This window comes from Myotis daubentonii, chromosome 1 (assembly GCF_963259705.1).
Source record: "Myotis daubentonii chromosome 1, mMyoDau2.1, whole genome shotgun sequence".
Classification (NCBI taxonomy): Eukaryota; Metazoa; Chordata; class Mammalia; order Chiroptera; family Vespertilionidae; genus Myotis; species Myotis daubentonii.
In genome coordinates this window covers 109,364,065-109,383,582 of record NC_081840.1, presented here as the reverse complement: position 1 = coordinate 109,383,582, position 19,518 = coordinate 109,364,065, and the positions used below count along the sequence as shown (strand labels likewise).

Here is a 19,518-nt window from a genome sequence, read left to right as displayed (position 1 = left end):
CGCCAGGGGGCATCTAGTTTTGCTGGCTGTATGTGCCCCAAACTAGGGCGTATGCAGGCTGTCAAGCATGGGACAAAGCGGGCTCCTAGGGCTTCGGTGCAGCATCTCCCTGCAGCCCACAGAGCAGAACTTACCAGAGCACAGGACTGTGTCATTCAGCTTTATTTTAGTGCTGGTTTTTGGTCCCCCAAGAACTACTTGAATGAATCTTGACTACCTGATTGGGGCCCCTTGGGGACGGCACTGTGGACAGGATGCCTCTGACTGGGAAATGCGCAGCTGAGGGCACAGTGCCACCGGGGGAGAAAAAAGGCTTGAGCATAAATTCCCAGTGGCCCCTCAAGGCCATTCCCCCTAGGCCACAGCAGTTTACCAGAGCAAGCTCTTTTGGGCCAGGGCTGTCCTAGCTCATTTCCCACTGTACCCAGTCAAGGGACCTAACCACAGTAATAGGCAGCCAGAACTGCTTAGTGATTGCTTACTAAAATGCCTGTAACCCAGCACAGATTGTGGCCCTGTGACTAAAATGAGGGTCCAATCTTGGGAGCTGCTTGGTCCTGAGAGTGAGCAGAGGCCAAGGGAAGATGCACAGTACGGGGCTGACAATCTGTCCTCCCACTGCTGGAAACAATTGAACATTTGTGGAAGGATGGGAGGAAGAGGGACCAGCCCTCTCTGCCCTGCCTTATTTGTTCCTGGCTATGCTCCTATAGGAAAGTGATAAGCAGCCTGAAACCAGTGCCTGCCTACCTGTGTCCATGATCCTTGGTGAGCTTTCCCACTCACCCCTTTAATCAGACTGGGTAGGCACAAAACATAAGGCAGTCTGAAGCCCTGAGAAAGGCATTAAAGCACAAGTCTTTTGCAAGGACTGCTGCCAGGAACTCCAGGGCATGGCTCCTATCAGCCCCCAGGGCCTAGGCCTGCGAAGGTAGGGCAAACGTCAAACTCAAGGCCGGCAGGCCTTAGGGCCTCATGCCGCATTTAAGCCAGTTGTGAGTTTGATATGCTTGGTAGGGGCTTAGTGCCTTAGGATCTGAGCAACAGTGTGTTTCTATGGCTGAGCCCCATCAGGTAGCTTACTCAGAACTGGCCTCATTTTGGCATCTCTGAGATAAGGCTCTGGTCCCAAGCCTATTCAGACTGGACAACCAAAAAGGGTTCCAACAAGGGAGGGACATGTGCCCTGCTCTTGGATGATAGCTACGGGGGTGGGGGTGGGGGACAGGGCTCTGTATATGCTGGCAAATGAGCTAGGACAGAAGCACCAGGGAGCCTCTACTGGCTCAGCACCAGGGGCCTTGCCTCAGACTAAGCAGATGCTCACCCTCCACTCCCCCCACAGCTAGGGAGGGTACGGGGTTAGGGAGCACTGCTGGCAAGATGGGCATTGTGGTTCTACAGTAACATAACCTTATATTACCTGCGATGATGCCACCCTTTTCCTTGCCTCTCAGAGTGGTTTAGAAAGGAGGAAGGACCCTTGGGGGAAAATCCCAGCATAAAACTTAATCAGCTAAGGAGAAAGGGTAAAAAGCCCTCAAATCTACTTGTGGTGGGGTTTAGGGGAGGCCTCACAGCCCTCAAAACGAATGGGGAGTGTAACTCTGTCCTTTAGTGGATAGCTGCAGTGCAGTCAGCTGTACACGATCAGAGAGGAGACAAAGCCACCAGCTCTGAAACAGAGGAAGTACAGGCCCCCAAACAGGACCTACCCAACCCTGCAAGACGTTCTCCCAGGCCCAGTGGCTGTAAACCTGAAACACAGTTTGTAAGCTGCCTATGGTCTGTAAACAAAGCCCGACCTGGCCATGCAGGGGACCGAGTGTAGAAATGCCTGGAGCCATTGCACACTCAGCCTGCCACCTGACTCACACACCCAGTGGGAAAGCCTTTCCTGGCGAAGGGCAGGTGACAGGTCAGCTTTAAATACATGTTCTCAAAAGAAAAAATATATATGATCTGTCCTCTCACAGAAGAAACAAACCCAAAAGAGAAAATTTTAACAATAAGGTCCATGAAGCTTCACATCCTCTTAAGGCATTCGTTGTCTAGTTCAATGTCAGGAGCAGCAGGGGACTACTGGGTCCAGCCTGTCCAGAGTCCCTCTAGGCAGAGTGTAGTGGGATTACAAACTTGCAGCCAAAGGGTGAGTGGTAGTTGATCCCCACCTCCTGGAATACCTGCTGGGGAATGCCAATGTCGCACAAATAGACGCGTCCCGCATGCTCTCCTAGTGGGAGAGGCAGGCCCAGAGCCAGTGACCACTTGGCATCAATGCCCTGTTCGACTTCATGCACTGGAGGATCTATGCTGAGTACTGGTGCCCGATTCTGGTTGGCCCAAGCCACAGCTGCCTTGTACCAGGGCTGATCCCGCAAGAAGGCATTCTCAGGACAATCCAGACAGTTGATCACCAGGTCCACGGGACTAGTGGGCAGATCTGCAGGTGGAAAAAAATATCATCTGAAAATCCCTCTAAGCCAGCGGTTTTCAACCTGTGGGTCGCGACCCCTTTGGCAGTCGAATGACCCTTTCACAGGGGTCGCCTAAGACCATCCTGCATATCAGATATTTACATTACGATTCATAACAGTAGCAACATTACAGATATGAGGTAGCAACGAAAATAATTTTATGGTTGGGTCACAACATGAGGAACTGTATTTAAAGGGCCAGAAGGTTGAGAACCACTGCTCTAAGCAGAGAACCTAGGTTGGGAGTAGAATCCAGGTGGCCCTTCAAGTGTCTTGTTCAGACACTACTTCAATGCCTCTCCATAGGCCAACCTTCTAAGGCTGGGCCAGGCCTGAGGTCCGGGAAGTTCCAAGGCTTGGTGGGATGGATGCTAGAGACCAACAGCATGTCAGCAAGATGGACCACTCTCCTCATGGAACTCACAGGCTGAAGCACAGTCCTGCTGGGTGTGCAGACCTTCTCACAGCATAATCTGACTAACTTCCTGGGAATATTATGAGCTCTAGGAAGGTGGGGTCTACTGCCAAGTCAGCACTCACAGGGAGGCCCTGACTGCCATTTGCTGACTGGCCCAGAAATGAGCAGGCAAGCGCATGCTCACTTACTCTACTCTGGGCTAGCCTACTCACCCTGCTAGAGCCACCTGATCTAGCTGGTCTCTTCACTAGTCTCATGGAAATGGGTCTTCCTTGCAGCCCAACTTAAGAATGGGGAGGGAACCTATCACTTCTCCCAGGCATTTACAAAGGCTTCTCTGCTATAACCAGGCCTCTGGGACAGTATACTAGTAAGAACAGATGTTTTAGTAAGCATGTAACTCTTGACCAAAGTAAGAGGTTAAACTGCGAATAGCAGAAATCAGACCAAACTCAAGGGTTGGCATCCTCAGGCTTGCACAATTGGGACAGCGGTTCTCAACCTGTGGGTTTCGAACAATGAAAATACATCCTGCATATCAGATATTTACATTATGATTTATAACAGTAGCGAAATTACAGTTATGCAGTAGCAACGAAAATAATTTTATGGTCGGGGGTCACCACAACATGAGGAACTGTATTAAAAGGTCGCGGCATTAGGAAGGTTGAGAACCACTGCGTTAGGGCAACCAGAGAAAGAACTGCCTGGAATGGGCATGTTACAGATTATAAGAAGGGGAACTCATACCAAGCCCCCTTCCCAGCTCTCAGCCTAAAGTAATGACTTTTTACAAAGAGACCTTTGGCTTCCTTACTTAGGACAGGGCACCATAGGTCTGAGTGCCCATAGGCCTGAAAGTTAAGAAACTGGCTCAAGCTCTGGCCCCAACTCGCCATCTGACCCCTGGCAAAGCCCTTTCTGTGGGCCACATTTGTTCTCTCCACTTTTCCCACTTAAACTCACTCTGACAAGATTTTACCCCCCGCTGCTCCACTTGAAACTGCTCTTCCACACTGCTAAATCCAGTGGTCAATTCTCATTCTTTAGACAACCTAGAATATACTCACCTCTGTTCACTTGTATTTCAGGTACCAGATTCTCTTAGTTTCCCTTCTCCTTCACTGATCACTCCTTCTCTGGTCTCTGACTCCTTGACTTGTAAACAAAGAAAATAGTCTAACAACTTCTCTATCTACTCTCCCTTCCTAGGAGATACCTTATCCAGACTCATAATGGCTTTAAATACCACATACACACTTATAACTCCAGAGCTGATCCCTTCACTAAACTCCAGACTCTTATTTACATATATAAATTTCCACCTGTTTATCTAGCGGCACCTCTGAGCTTCTGCTCTTCCCCCAAAAACCTCATCCCTCAAGTCTTCCTATTTCAGTGATGGCACCTCCATCCTTCCAGTTACTTAGGCTGAAGACCTTGGAGTCACTCATTTAAAAAAAACAAAACTCTTCATTGTTGAGAGTATTACAGATGTTCCCCTTTCCCTCCCCATTGTCCGCCTCCAACATGATCCAGTCCCACCCCAGGCCCTCACCACCGTATTTATCGTGTGTCCAATATGAATTCTTTGGTTAATCTCTTCCTCCCCTCTCCCCTTAGAGATTCATCAGTGTGTTCCATGTTTTCATGCCTCTGGTTCCATTTTATTCACTAGTTTATTTTGTTCACTGGACTCCTTGTTCATTTGTTCTGAGTTTTAGATTCAATTACTGATATATGTTTGTTGCCATTTTATTGTTTGTTTTTAATCCTTTTTTTTTCTTCTTCTTCAAGACCCTTTAACATTTCATGTAATGCTGGTTTGGTGGTGATGAACTCCTTTAGCTTTTTCTTGTCTGTGAAGCTCTTTATCTTTATCTTTATCTGACCCTCAATTCTAAATGAAAGCTTTGCTGGGTAATCTTGGTTGTAGGTCCTTGCTATTCATTACTTTGAGTATTTCTTGCCACTCCCTTCTGGTCTGCAAAGTTTCTGTTGAAAAATCAGCTGACAGTCGTATGGGTGCGCCCTTGTAGGTAAGTGACTGCTTTTCTCTTGCTGCTTTTAAGATTCTTTGTCTTTAACCCTTGGCATTGTAATTATGACTAGAGGCCCAGTGCACGAAATTCATGCACGGAGGGGGTGGGGTTCCCTCAGCCCAGCCTGCACCTACTCCAATCGGGGACCTCTCGGGGGAAGTCCAACCGCTGGTTTAGGCCCGATATGTGGGATCAGGCCTAAACCGGCAGTTGGACATCCCTCTCACAAACTGGGACCACTGGCTCCTAACCACTCACCTGCCTGCCTGCCTGCCTGATTGCCCCCCCAACTGTTCTCCCCTGCCGGCCTGATCTCACCCCCAACTGACCTCCCCTGCCAGGCTGGTTGCCCCCAACTGCCCTCCCCTGCTGTCCTGATCTCACCCCCAACTGCCCTCCCTTGCCAGCCTGGTTTCCCCCAACTGCCCTCTCCTGCCGGCCTGACCTCGCCCCCACGTGCCCTCCCCTGCCGGCCTGATCTCACCCCCAACTGACCTCCCCTGCCAGGCTGGTTGCCCCCAACTGCCCTCTCCTGCCGGCCTGACCTCGCCCCCAAGTGCCCTCCCCTGCCATCCTGATCTCACCCCCAACTGCCCTCCCTTGCCAGCCTGGTTGCCCCCAACTGCCCTCCCCTGCCGGCCTGATCTCACCCCTAACTGCCCTCCCCTGCAGGCCTGACCTCGCCCCCTACTGCCCTCCTCTGCCTGCCAATTTGGTTCTGATTGGTCAGTTTTTATGCCAGTCAGCATCAAAAGCTCTGCCTCCTAGGTAGCCATTGGCTCCTCACAGTTGACCCAGATTTGTTTCTGATTGGTGAGTTTCTATGCCAGTCAGTGTCAAAAGCTCCACCTCCTAGGCAGCCATTGGCTCCTCACAGTTGACCCAGATTTGGTTCTGATTGGTCAGTTTCTATGCCAATCAGCATCTCTGGGCCTATCAATGGGGCCTGATCAGAAAGGCCAGGCTAATCAGCAGCCCTGGTGGAGGCCTGGAGAGAAATGGAGGCGGGGCTGTTGGCCGGGCTGGGAGAGAAAGAGAGGCAAGTTCTGATCAATAGCTGCCACAGAGGCTACGGGTCAGACCCTGCCTCTTTCTCTGGAGGCCTCTCTCTGGGCCTGATCCACAGCTCCCTAGGCCAGTGGCCGGCAAACTGCGGCTTTTGAGCCACATGCGGCTCTTTGGCCCCTTGAGTGTGGCCATGAAGTTTCAATCGCACTGTACATGTGCGCCCGCATGTGGTATTTTGTGGAAGAGCCACACTCAAGGGGCCGTAGTTTGCCGACCACTGCCCTAGGCAGTCAGTGCTGGGTCAGCTCCCCGGGGGATTGGGCCTAAGCTGGCAATCAGACATCCCTCTGGCAGCCCGGGAGCCCTTGGGGGATGTCCACTTGCCAGCAGGGAGCAGGCCTAAGCTGCAGTCGGACATCCTTAGTCCTGCTGAGGAGGCGGGAGAGGCTCCCACCACCGTTGTGCTGGCAGCCATCAGCCGGGCTTGTGGCTGAGCAGCGCTCCCCCTGTGGGAATGCACTAACCACCAGGGGGCAGCTCCTGCATTGAGCGTCTGCCCCCTGGTGGTCAGTGTGTGTCATAGTGACCAGTCATTCCCAGTCATTCTCCTGTTAGGGTCAATTTGCATATTATCCTTTTATTATATAGGATAGAGGCCTGGTGCTTGGGTGGGGGCCAGCTGGTTTGCCCTGAAGGGTGTCCCGGATCACGGTGGGGGTCCCACTGGGGTGCCTGGCCAGCCTGGGTGAGGGGCTAATGGCTGTTTGTAGGCTAGTCAAGCCCCACCCCCAGTGGGGACCCTCACCCCATGGAGGTTTGGCCAGCCTGGGTGAGGGGCTGATGGCTGTTTTCAGGCTGGCCAAGCCCCCTGGCGACAAAAGCTCCCAGCCTCTCCATTTTTTTTTTTTTATTCTGAGATCTATTTGCCTTCTATAATTGAAACTTTGTAGCCTTGAGTGGAGCTCAGAGCCAGCCAGGGTGGGCAGGAAGCTTAGCTTCCTCCATCGCCAGGGGCAATCCAAGCCTCCTGCTTGCTCCAGCTTCGTGGCTGCCGGCTGCCATCTTGGTTGGGTTAATTTGCATATAGTCGCTTTGATTGGCTGGTGGGTGTGGCTTAAGGCATAGCGAAGATAAGGTCAATTTGCATGTTTGTCTTTTATTAGATTAGATGTGTCTCGGTGTGGGCCCCTTTGGGTTCCTCTTGTTTGGAACTCTCTGAGCTTCCTGGATATGTAAGTCTATTTCTTCCTCCAGGTAGGGGAAGTTTTCTGTCATTATTTCTTCAAATAGGTTTTCAATATCTTGCTCTCTTTTTCTCTGGCACCCCCATAATTCAAATGTTGGGACGCTTGAAGTTGTCCCAGAGGCTCCTTACACTATCTTCATATTTTAGGATTCTTTTTTCTTTTTGCTCTTCTGATTGTTTATGCTTCCTCATATTCCAAATCATTGATTTGATTCTCAAAATCATCTACTGATGAAGCCCTGTAAATTATTCTTGATTTCTGACTGGACTTTTTTTGTCTTTGACATTCTCATTAAGATCCTTGAATGTCTCACCAAGTTCCCCGAAGCTCTTTGAGTCCCCTGAAGATCTCTTAGGATCCTTGAGTAACCTTATAACCATGGTTTTGAACTCTGTATCTAGTAGTTTGTTTGCTTCCACTTCTTTCATTTGTAACATGTTTTTCTCCGAATTTTGGCAGCTTCTATATGTTTGTTTCTATGTATTTAGAGCGGCTATGTTTCCTGGAATTGGTAGTGTGGCCTTGTGTAGTAGGTATCCTGTAGAGCCCAGTGGCTCAGCCTCCCCAGTCACCTGAGCTGGGCACTCTAGGTGTGCCCCTGAGTGGCTGTGTGCACAGTCTTGTTGTAGTTGAGCCTTGATTGCTATTGGCGTCACTGGGAGGAAATGACCTCCAGGCCAATCGGCCATGAGGACCAGCTGCAACTACGGTGGGAGAGCTGCTGTGCAGGAAACACCCCTATGGAGTAGGACTTGCTTCAGTGGGGCTTTGGTGCTCACTGAGTCTGCTCCTTGAGTATGTCTCTTGTGGATGTGTAGAGTTGTAATCTGATATGGTCTGAAGCTGTCCACCAGGTGCACTGACTCTAGGGCCTCCAGAGAAGTGCAAAGTCAGCCTCTACCTTGGGCCACCCAGCAGGAGCTACAGAGAGATCTACAGATGGCTGGTATTTTGTATTGTGCTAGGAAGTGCGCAGGCGAGGCCCAGCTGTGAAGCAAGGCAGGCTGCTGCTAGTGCCAGGCCTGGAGCCAATGATTGAGAGGTATGGGGCACACTGAGGGCAGCTGCTGCTTATTTAATTTTAGAAAAGTCTGAAGCCTGAGCCAGGACAACCCGTTCATATGGAAAAGCCACTGCAAACAGTTTGGGTGAGGCAGGGTCGCAGGGAATGGGTGGGATGAACAGTATGGGCCAGGTTGATGGAGACTCAGATATGGTGATGCCTTTGGCACTGTGGTGGGGAGGTAGGTCTCAGCAAAGGAACAATGGCCTCTGCCAGCACTTCTGTCTGGAAGAAAGCTGCCACACAATTTAGTTCCTCCCCGTATGTCCCTGGATTCTTTTAAGCTGCTGCCCCAGCACTGGAACTCAAGAGGGAATGAGTCTAAGTTTGTGCACCAGCCCTTTAAGAGGAACTGCCTGGGATTCCAGCAGCCTCCGTGTCACTCAGCCACAATTCTTGCTGGTTTTTACAGCCTGAAGTTATAGAGACTTCTCTTCCCAGTACTGGTATCCTGGGCGGAGTGGTCTGGTGTGGGGCTGGGACCCCTTGCTCCACATGGGAGGGCCTCTGTGGCCAACATATCCCTCCTGGTTAAAAACATGCCACACGTGGGTGTTGGACACTACACTATTCCATGCCTCCACTCCTCCTACCAATCTCAATGTACTTTCTTTAATTCCCTGGTTGTAGGACCTCCATTCAGCCAGATTTTAGGTGATTCTGAATGACGGTTGTTCTGTGATTTAGTTAATTTTGATGTGGACCCTGAGCTGGATTATACCTTTCTTCTATTTATTCCTCCAGTGACTTTCTATCTCACCCCAGTAAAAGTTCAAACCCCTACAGTGATCCATCCATAGGCTCTTGTCGACCTGACGTGGAAATATCTACGTCTGTTACTCCTTACCCAACACTCTCTTCTCTGCTTTATTTGTTTCCAAAATACTACAAAAAATGTTAAAAACAAGAACTATTGCCTTATCCCTACTGTCAGGAACAGTGCCTGCTCCATTAATATTTTTGAAATGAATAAATGGGTCAACAGCTCTCTATCTGAGTTTGGGACAAGGAGGGTGAAGGGATGGGAAGTAGGCAAGTCAACACCAAAGTAGTTCCCATTTGTACTATGACTCCTTACAACAGGCAGAGCAGCCTATACACATGGTGTTTTTCCACCTGTCGCCACTGGGCAGTACAACCAGACCATCAAACTACTGAGGAGGGAGGCAGCCTCAGCCCAGCCTTGTTCAAGTGCTCACCTTTGAGACTAGACACTTGTTGGCCTTGGGTCTTGCTGAAGAGAGACAACTCATTGGTGATGGACTCGAGCATCTTGACAAAGTTGGGCAGGAAGAGGATCACCTGGACATCATGGTTGGCTAAGTGCCTTCCACAGCTGATACCCTGAGCCCCCTTCACATGCGGCCCACATAGCAAAGCTACTGTAGGCCTCTGGTGAACATTTTTGGGATTCAACCTGGAACAGAAGTAAAGACGCATTCTCAATTGCAGACCTGGCAATCCCTTGCACCCTAAACCAAGCAAGTACCTTGGCACCTGTTCCTCTCAGAGTTCCTGATGCCCCAGGTTGCAGAGGTCTACAGCATGTTCCATACCCCAGTGTCAGTCACTTCATCTGCTGGATCTTCTCACTAGGTAGTTCATCCAGATCTTGTTCCATAGAACACTGTTTTCTTACCAAGAACATTTACTGTTCTCACAGTGTGAACCTATTAGGTCCAAAATCTGCTTAACCTCAGCAGCCTTCTTTACTTTTCTTCCCCAACATGCCTGCCCCACTGCAGTAAGTCTGGTCTCATCATTCTCTCCTGCACTCGTAAAGCTCTTTCTTGATTCTGCTCAAACTGTGTTCCCTGCCCAGAAAGCCCACCTCTTCTTTGAGATCCAGCTCAAGGCTCACCTTTTCCAGAATTACTCTGGCTCTGCTTCTAAGAAACTCACAGTAAGCACCAGACGGATAGTTCTAAATCGGTTACCAGTCCACGTTCTCTCTACTGAGCTTCCAGTAAGCATTAATAAGGGCAACTTTGTAGATACTAATAGGACCAACTTCATAGGATGCTGTGTGGATCAGTTCTGAGAACAGAGCCCAACACACAAAAAGTGCTCCTAGATGTTGGCACTGTCATAGTACTGGTCATAGAGGAGGCAGCAAGCTAGGGGCTTTCCAGCCTCCTAGGCTGGCAATTGACTTGGACACCCACTTCCTGATGACATCACTTTCAGTTTCCTCTCAGGTCTCAGAGAAGCCACAGGTAAGGTTGGAGGATTAGCCCTGGAGCTGTGCCCAACCCAAAGGCAGTACAGTCTGCCCCCAGGGCAGGAAGGTAGGGGGAATGTACAGAAACAGGCTTAGGTCCCTGCATGGGGTGGAGCAGTGACAGTTACTTACTGGTCTCCCAAAGGGAGGAAGTTGACAGTGCTGTCAAACCAAAGAGGAAATCCCTACCCTCCAAATAAACTTGGGGGAATACCATTCATTTCTTCTACTATATTTGCATCTTCAGACAGACACTGCATAGTTCTGGCATATGACTCACCTATGTCTTTTTCCTAAATGGACTCTCCCTCTCACAGAGGCATCCCCCATCAGAGGACTCAAAGCAGACCATGGTACCAACACACACAATAGTAGGGAGCAGAGCACAGGCACTGGAAACAGATCTATCTATATTGGACACCTGGCTCCATGTATGAGCAGGGTCACATGGGCAAGTCTTTTGGCTCTAGCTCTCTGAGCCTTAGCTAGCTCATCTTAGAACTCTAGACTACTACTTACCTTTGAGGTGAAGTTATGAGTATCCAATTCACTGCTGTTGTGAAAGCACAGTGAAAAAGTTGCTCTAGCCGGTTTGGCTCAGTGGATAGAGTATCGGCCCATGGACTGAAGGGTCCCAGGTTCAATTTTGGTCAAGGGCACGTACCTCAGTTGTAGGCTCCATCCTGGCCTTGGTTGGGTACGTGCAGGAGACAACCAATTGATGTGTCTCCCTCACATCAATGTTTCTCTGTCTCTCCCCCACCCCCTTCTACTCTCTCTAAAAATCAATGGAAAAATATCCTTGGGTGAGGATTAACAACAATAACAACAACGAAAAATACATGGTCCTTGACATACATGAAAATGCTTACTAAGTGGTAATCTTTCTCAAAGGAAAACCAGCAAATGCTGCAAAGGACAGGAGACAGTCCTTGAGAGTTCAGATAGGCACAAGGACAGCCAGCTCCAAGAAGCTGGCTAGAGAGTATAACTACTGTTTCTGGGAAGCCACTTAATGGCCTCAAATGTTCCTAGGAAGAACTTACTCCAGGAGCTACCCCAATGGCCACTTTGGGGAGGTGCGGCAGTCACGAGAACCAAGGGCCTGGTACTCCATCAGAGGGGAGCTTGCACTATTTCCTTCCTTGGGGACAGGTGTGTGTGTGTGTGTGTGTGTGTGTGTGTGTGTGTGTGTAGGTGGGGGTGAGGAACAGGGTCTCTGTTGCCTCTTTGCTGCACAGGAGAGGCCAGAAATCCAACACGATAGAGAAACAAGCCCAAATCAATGACAAGGAGGAATAAACACACCTATAGGACAAGGTGAGTGGAACAGCAAGAAGGGGAAACCTCACGTCCAGATTGGTTCACTTTAGACACCTTTCTCCCACAAGGTTGCCACTGTCCTCTTTATTGAGGACACAAATCCAGCAGACACTTCTCAACTCTAATTTTGCTAGATATCTCAGCAGTACCAATGTTGACCATTCCTTTATTCTTCAAACACTATTTCTTGGGTTCTGAAGCACTATCCTCTTAGTTTCCTTAACTCTCTTTTCAGCCATTTTGGAAGGCTCCTCACCTAACTATGCCTTTGGTGCTGATGTTTCCCAGAATTCCACCCTAAGCCCATCCTTTCTTTATACTCTCCTTATAGGACCTCCTCTATTCTATACCATTTATGAGCTGATGACGTCCAGATCTCTATCTTTTGCTCAGGCTGTCTTTTAAACCACCGATCCAGACTGCTAAATAGTCTGTTTGGCTATTTCACAGGCCTCTCAAACCTAACCTATCCAAAACAAGATCCACCATCTCCTCCAAACTTGCTCTTCTCACATTCCCTATCACAGTGAATGTTACCACCATCCAACAAGATATCCATGTTGGAAAGCTTAAAGTTCCGTGACTACAGACTCTCCACTTTCCATCACCTCCCACATCCATTCAATGGCCCTGCCCTGTTGATTTTATCAGTAAAAAAAAATAAAAAAAAAATCCTCCACCTATCTCCCCTTCTCTGATCTCTACTTCCCTGGTTGAGGCCACTATCATTTAGCCCCTGGCTCAGTTTTCTGTTACAGTTTGCTAACTGGTCTCAATGTCTCCAGTCTTGCCTCCACTTAATCTACTCAGCCAAAGTCATCTTTGTAAAACCCAAGACTATTCATGTCACATCCCTACTAAAATTCCTTCAGCAGCTCCCTACTGCTCAGTTGCACCAAGCACTATTTTCCAGCCATACTTAATGACTTACAGCTCCCCTCACCTTCCATGGTCTCTCAATTCTCTCTGCTCTTGGCACATGCTACTCCACAGATCTAGACAACTTTTCTCCCTTCCTGCTGTCCCTGTTAAATGGCCCTTCCTCTGCAGGGCTCAGCTTGGATGCCCTGCTCTAGGAAGAGTGATTGGCTTCTTCCTGGAGTAGGAAAAAAGGTGGCTTGCTGGAGAATCTTCTTTTTCCTCTACCACAGCATAGTACTTTTTGGGGGCTCCATTAAGCTACTAGAGGGCAGAAGCAGTGTTTTCTCCTTCTCTGTATCCCTAGTCCTAGCACAAGGCTGGAACATTGTGAGGCGAACGTGATAACCACTACACTACGGAAACCGCTAAGGCTAGTACATTGTATCAGTAAATGTCCACAAATAAAATTAAGCACTGCTCCTGATACATAAACCAAAATGATAGGTGCAAAGATAACAAATTCCAGCTCTCTCACCCAACTGTCAGGGCGGTTGTGGAAGTTCTCAGGCACGAAACTCAGGATTGATTTGTGCCCCAGCCCCTGTGAATGGCAAGTGCCAAAGGCTGGATCTCTGAAGGTTCTGAGAAGGCAGCCGCTGGTAGTCAGCATCATTCTCAAAGCCAGCTAGTATCAGGAAAGAAAGTCAAAGTGTGGCTTGCTGGGAGAAAAATGAGGACTCACAAGAGGGGGATTAGAGAAACAAACAAAAACCTCCAGCATTCAGGAAAGTTACTTCATAAAGGCATTCCTATTAGACAAGCAGCAACTATCTATGAATGCCTCTTGTGTGAGGCTCTGTGGTGGGGCCCAAGAGAGCAGCATCAACCCACACTCATCCCCCGCCAATCTAGAGGCATTTACCTGTTGGGTCCTCCAAGTAGAGTCAGTGCCATCTGACTGGCGCACACGCCTGTCATCTCCAGTCTCCGCTCCAGAGTCAACCCATGCTTTTCAGCCACAGACAACAGCTTTTTATGTAGCTCATAGGAAACACTTGGGACAACCAAGCCAGAGTCTGCAGTTCAAAAGGAGGTGTGGAGAGAAAAGGGCAGTGATTACAGGAAATCAGGTTCACAAATGCGTGTACTCAATCCAGAATTTTGTGAAAGCCAGGGCTTTTAGACTGACCTTCCCTGACCCATGTGCCTCATCTGAGACTGAGACATGCTATGCAGCCCCAGAGGCTCAGGCAGTAGATGGGAAACTGAGAAACAGCTTGTTCAGGTTACCACAGAGCAGGGTTTGTGAAGCTTTGACCAAAAAGACCAAATCCAGTAAGATATATTAGGTACTACCAAGAAAAGGCCAGCATAGAGTACGTAATAGCAACCTATGAACCACATTAGAAGAGAACATGCTTGTCCCAAAGTGGGAGAAAAGCTGTCCTGGCAGTGAGGTTTTTCTTACAAGCAAACCCCTTATCCTTCCCCAGAAGGGGAACAAACATGACCTAACCCTCCTGATCCTCTGGTCCCATTATTCAATTTCAAGGCAGGATGACTTGTTCACCCCATCTACTCCCCACTTCTTCCTTGTCCTTTCTTCCACTTACCCTCCTCTTTGTAAAAAATTTCAATTAGCAACTTGTTTTCTCAAAGAATTTGTCATTTTCTGCCTATATGGGTTGAATGTGACCCAATAATCATACCGTAGGGAAAGAGTATATGGAAAATAACCTAGTGCTTGCTTTAGACTACTCAGAAGAATCTTGAACATTTTATTCACCCTAAATAAAGAGAACTCTATAACAGTTAGAGAGACTCACAGCCACTGCAAGTAGTTGGTTTTAAAAGGCCAAAGTCTGCAGCAGCTGATACTCTTTTTTAAAAAATATTTTTTATTGATTTTTTACAGAGAGAAAGGGAGAGGGAGAGAGAGTTAAAAACATCGATGAGAGAGAAACATCAATCAGCTGCCTCCTGCACACTCCCTACTGGGGATGTGCCCGCAACCAAGGTACATGCCCTTGACCGGAATCGAACCTGGGACCCTTAAGTCTGCAGGCCGATGCTCTCTCCACTGAGCCAAACCGGTTAGGGCAGCAGCCGATACTCTTGAAGTCTATCTGTAATAATAAGAGTAATATACTAATTAGACCAGACAGCCAGATGACATTCCAGATGTCCTTCCAGACGACCTTCCAGACGAAGCCAGGGCTGTGAGGGCTGAGGCAAGCCACTGTGGCTGTGAGGGCTGAGCCCCTTGAATGAATTTTGTGCATCAGACCTCTAGTCTATCTATACTAATAATAGATGAATATGCAAACTGTCTGGGACACTGTCACAGTAACAGTAATGACCAAACAGCAGGCTGCATGGGGCAACCAGGCCGGCAGGGGCTTAGTGGGGGACGACCAAATGACTGAACAGCAGGCGGGGCGACCAGGCCGGCAGGGGGAGCAGTAAGGGACAACCAGGCTGGCGGGGGGGGGGGGGGAGTTAGGAGCGACCAGGCCAGAAGAGGGGGGCAGTTGGGGACAAATAGGCCAGCGGGGGGGGGGGGGGGCACTAAGAGGTGACCAGGCCAGCGGGGGCGGGGGGGAGGCAGTTAGGGGCAATCAGGATGGCAGGCAGGTGAGCAGTTAGGAGCCAGTGGTCCAGGATTGTGAGAGGGATGTCCAACTGCCAGTTTAGGCCTGATCCTCAGGATCCAAGGGGTCCCGGATTGGAGAGGGTGCAGGCTAGGCTGAGGGGACCCCACCCCTCACACAAATTTTGTGCACCGGGCTTCTAGTATCTACACTAATAAAAGACAAACACGCAAAATGACCGTACCTTTACTACGCCTTAAGCCACGCTCACCAGCCAATCAGAGTGACTATATGCAAATTAACCCAACCAAGATGGTGGCCGGCAGCCAAGAGCTGGAGCAAGCAGGAGGCTTGGTTGCCCCAATGATGGGAGGAAGCCAAGCTTCCCGCCTGCTGTGGCCCACCTCTGAGCTCCACTCAAAGCAACAAAGTTTCAATGATTGATAGCAGAAAAATAAACCCCAGATACCTGCTTTCAGCCGGCTGTGGCCACAGAGCTGGAGTGAGTAGGAGGCTGGGTTGCTCCAGGTGATGGAGGAAGCCAAGCTTCCCTCCTGCCTGCCCAGGCCAGCTCTGAGCTCCTCTCAAGGCTACAAAGTTTCAATTATAGAAGGTAAATAAATCCCAGAATAAAAAAAAGAAGAAAAGAAAAAAAAGAGAGGCTGGGAGCTTCTGTCGCCTGGGGGGCTTGGCCAGCCAGAAAACGACCCTCAGCTTCTCACCCAGGCTGGCCAAGCACCCCAGTGGGGACCCCCACCCTGAAGTGGGTGTGACCAGCCTGCAAACAGCCATCAGCCCCTCACCCAGGCTGGCCAGGCACCCCAGTGGGGACCCCCACCCTAAAGGGGGTGTGACCAGCTGCAAACAGCCATCAGCCCCTCACCCTGGCTGGCTAGGCACCCCAGTGGGAACCCGGGACATCCTTCAGGGCAAACTAGTCAGCCCCACCCATGCACCAGGCCTCTATCCTATATAATAAAAGGGTAATATGCAAACTGACCCTAACAGCAGAGCGACTGGGAATCACTGGTCACTATGACACACACTGACCACCAGGGGGCAGACACTCAATGCAGGAGATGCCCCTGGGTGGTCAGTGTGCTCCCACAGGGGGAGCTGTGTTCAGCCACAAGCCAGGCTGATGGCTACCAGTACAGCAGTGGTGGTGGGAGCCTCTCCCGCCTCCTCAGCAGTGCTAAGGATGTGCGACTGCAATTAGGCCTGCTCCCGGCTGGCAAGTGGACATCCTCTGAGGGCTCCTGGGCTGCCAGAGGAATGTCTGACGGCCAGCTTTGGCCCAATCCCCCCCGGGGAGCGGGCCTAAGCCAGCAGGTGGTCATTCCCCGAGGGGTCCCTGACTGTGAGAGGGCACAGGCCTGGCTGAAAGACCCTCCTGAGTGCACCAATTTTTGTGCACCAGGCCTCTAGTATATATATAAAAGGCTAATATGCTAAGTGTTCCTCCCACCATCCGACTGGCTGCTATGATGTGCACTGACAACCAGGGGGCAGACGCTCAACGCAGGAGCTGCTGTGATGTGCACTTGCCATTTACAGAGAAACAGCAGCACGAACCTGGCGTCGACAAAGCAACACTCGGCTTCCCCCAAATGGGACACAGGCCCCGCCACCACCCTGGAGCAACAGACCACCAAATCACTGCCGATGCTGCCAAGACCCATGACGCAAAATGCGGCCCACAGCCCAGCCCAGCCCAGCCCGGAAATGGTGGCTGTGAGTGCTGGGTAATGACGTCATGTAGCAACGCTCAACTTCCTCTCCCTAGCGGGGCAGGCCATCTATATATATAAAAGCCCAATATGCGAATTGTCCCTCCAACCGTTCGACCAGTTGCTATGATGAAAACTGACCACCAGGGGGCAGATGATCTAACCGGTAGGTTAGCTTGCTGCTGGAGTCTGGCAGATCGGGACTGGCGATACGAGCCAGACATACCCTGGAGACATCCCGCAGTCCCTTCCTGACCGGCCAGGCCCGATCAGAATGGGGCGAGACGGGCTGGACACGCCCTGGAGCCCTCCTGCAGTGCCTCCCTGCCAGTGGGGACCCTGGGCCTGGCCTATGTGGCCTCTCACAATCCGGGACCCCTTGGGGGATGTCGAAGAGCCAGTTTCAGCCCGATTCCCGCAGGCTCCTAGTTTAACAATAAAGGGCACTACAAACCTGGTGCCCACAAAGCAACCACCCCGGAGCGGCAGCCCACTAAATCGCAGCCAACGCTGCTGAGGCCCCATGGTGCAAAATGCAGCCCACATCCCAGCCCAGCCCAGCAATAGTGGCTGTGGGCACCAGGTAATGACGTCATATAGCAACGCCCAGCTTCCTCTGCTTAGCAACTAGCCTCCTTGCAGTTTCTTCAGCCCAGGAACCCAACTAGCTTTATAGCCAGGTGGAAACATTTCACACTTTAACCAAATGTCTGTGAAGCGTTTTCCCATGCTTTATCTCATTTGATCCTCACAGAAGTCCTGGAGTAGGTAGATAGGAGACTCGGTGGAATCCTATTTTCTTTTCATTAGCCGGAAAATGGAGATTTAGAAAGCTTAGAAACTTGACCTGGCTGTAAAGAAGTAAGAAATGGTGGACCTTGAAAAGGACTTCAGGTTTTCTCACTGCGCAAAATATAGTCAAACACTGCTGCAGTTAAATATTTTACCCTTTGTTCTCCCTGCGTGATCTACAATAAAAATCTGGTTCGTGCTGATATTTACTGCTATGTTGCTGACAATTAACTGAAAGAGAAGTTGGGGTGCTCCACTGGGCTGGAAAAAGTTTAGCTAAATCAGAAAGCAGGTCTAATTAAGCAAGTTTATTTTATATATATAAATGGCCAAATTAACTTGTGCATGCACGATACATATAAAGCCCTCGCTGGCGCCAATCGCACACGTGTGTTTTGATCTGTCATTGTTGATTGTGAATTTGGTTGACACTTCTATTAATAAAGAAAGGGTGAATAGCGATATTAAAATATTTCTTCTAATTGATTTCCTTCCAATGTGGACGAATTCGTGCACTGGGACACTAGTAGTATTATATGCATCAGTATCAACAAAGATGTGCCATTTCAGGGCCCAGAAAACCAGGACACAAAAGAAATAGCAAATTCAAAGACTTCACTGCATAGATCTTTCAGAAAAAAAAAATCAACAAGGAAACAGTGACTCTAAATGACACACTGGATCAGATGGATTTAACTGACATTTACAGAACATTTCACCCCAAAGATGCAGAATATACATTCTTCTCAAGTGCACATGGGTCATTCTCAAAGACAGACCACATGTTAGGACACAAGCTAAGTCTCTACAGATTCAAGAAGACTGAAATCATATCAAGCACCTTCTTGAATCACAATGGCCTGAAATTAGAAATCAACTACAGTAAAAACACTCAAAAACATTCAAACACATGGAGGTTAAATAGCATGTTATTAAACAATGAATGGGCTACCAGTGAGTTCAAGCTTCCTGTAAACAAATGAAAATGAACACATAACAACCCCAAATCTATGGGTCACAGTGAAAGCAGTCCTGAGAGGGAAGTTCAGAGCATTACAAGCTTACCTCAAAAACCAGGAAAAATTATTAATAAATTATTTAACCCTAACTTAAAGAATTAGAAAGGGAACAACAAGAAAATCTCTCAGTAAGTAGAAGGACAGAAAGAATAAAGACCAGAGCAGAAATAAATGACATAGAGCCTAAAAACAAAACAAAACAAACAAACAAACAAACAAAAGATCAATGAAACCAAGAGCTGGTTCTTTGAAAAGATAAACAAGATTGAGGAAGGTCCCAAATAAATAAAATCAGAAATAAAAGTGGTAAAGTAACAACTGACACCACAGAAATACAAAGGATTGTAAGAAAATACTATGATTAACTATATGCCAACCAGCTGGATGATGTGGATGAAATGGACAAGTTCCTAAAAAAATACAATTTTCCAAAAGTGAATCAGGAAGAATCAAAAAACCTGAATAGGCCAGTAACAACTGAGGAAATAGAAGCAATAATCAAAAAAACTCCCAGCAGCACCAGCTGATTTGGTTCAGTGGATAGCGTCAGCCTGTGTACTGAAGGGTCCAGGGCTTGATTCCAATCAAGGGCACATGCCTGAGTTATGGGCTCGATCCCCAGTGGGGGGCATGCAGGAGGCAGCTGATCAATGATTCTCTCTCATCATTGGTGTTTCTGTCTCTCCCTCCCTCTCTCTCAAATCAATAAAATATATTTTAAAAAAC

General features: G+C 49.0%; 1 protein-coding gene across 6 annotated transcripts in view; it reads right to left on the bottom strand.

The window, feature by feature from the left end:
* Positions 1 to 146: 146 nt before the first annotated feature.
* Positions 147 to 19,518, bottom strand: part of EDC3 (enhancer of mRNA decapping 3) — a 121,386-nt gene continuing 102,014 nt past the window's right edge. For all 6 annotated transcript variants that reach the window (XM_059657211.1, XM_059657201.1, XM_059657172.1 and 3 more), the window contains 3 exons: positions 13,583 to 13,736; positions 9,455 to 9,672; positions 147 to 2,443 (listed from right to left, as the gene is read on the bottom strand). In XM_059657211.1, the coding sequence (XP_059513194.1) occupies positions 2,109 to 2,443; positions 9,455 to 9,672; positions 13,583 to 13,736 (707 nt within the window). In that variant the 3' untranslated portion in view covers positions 147 to 2,108. The remainder of the gene's footprint in view (positions 2,444 to 9,454; positions 9,673 to 13,582; positions 13,737 to 19,518) is intronic.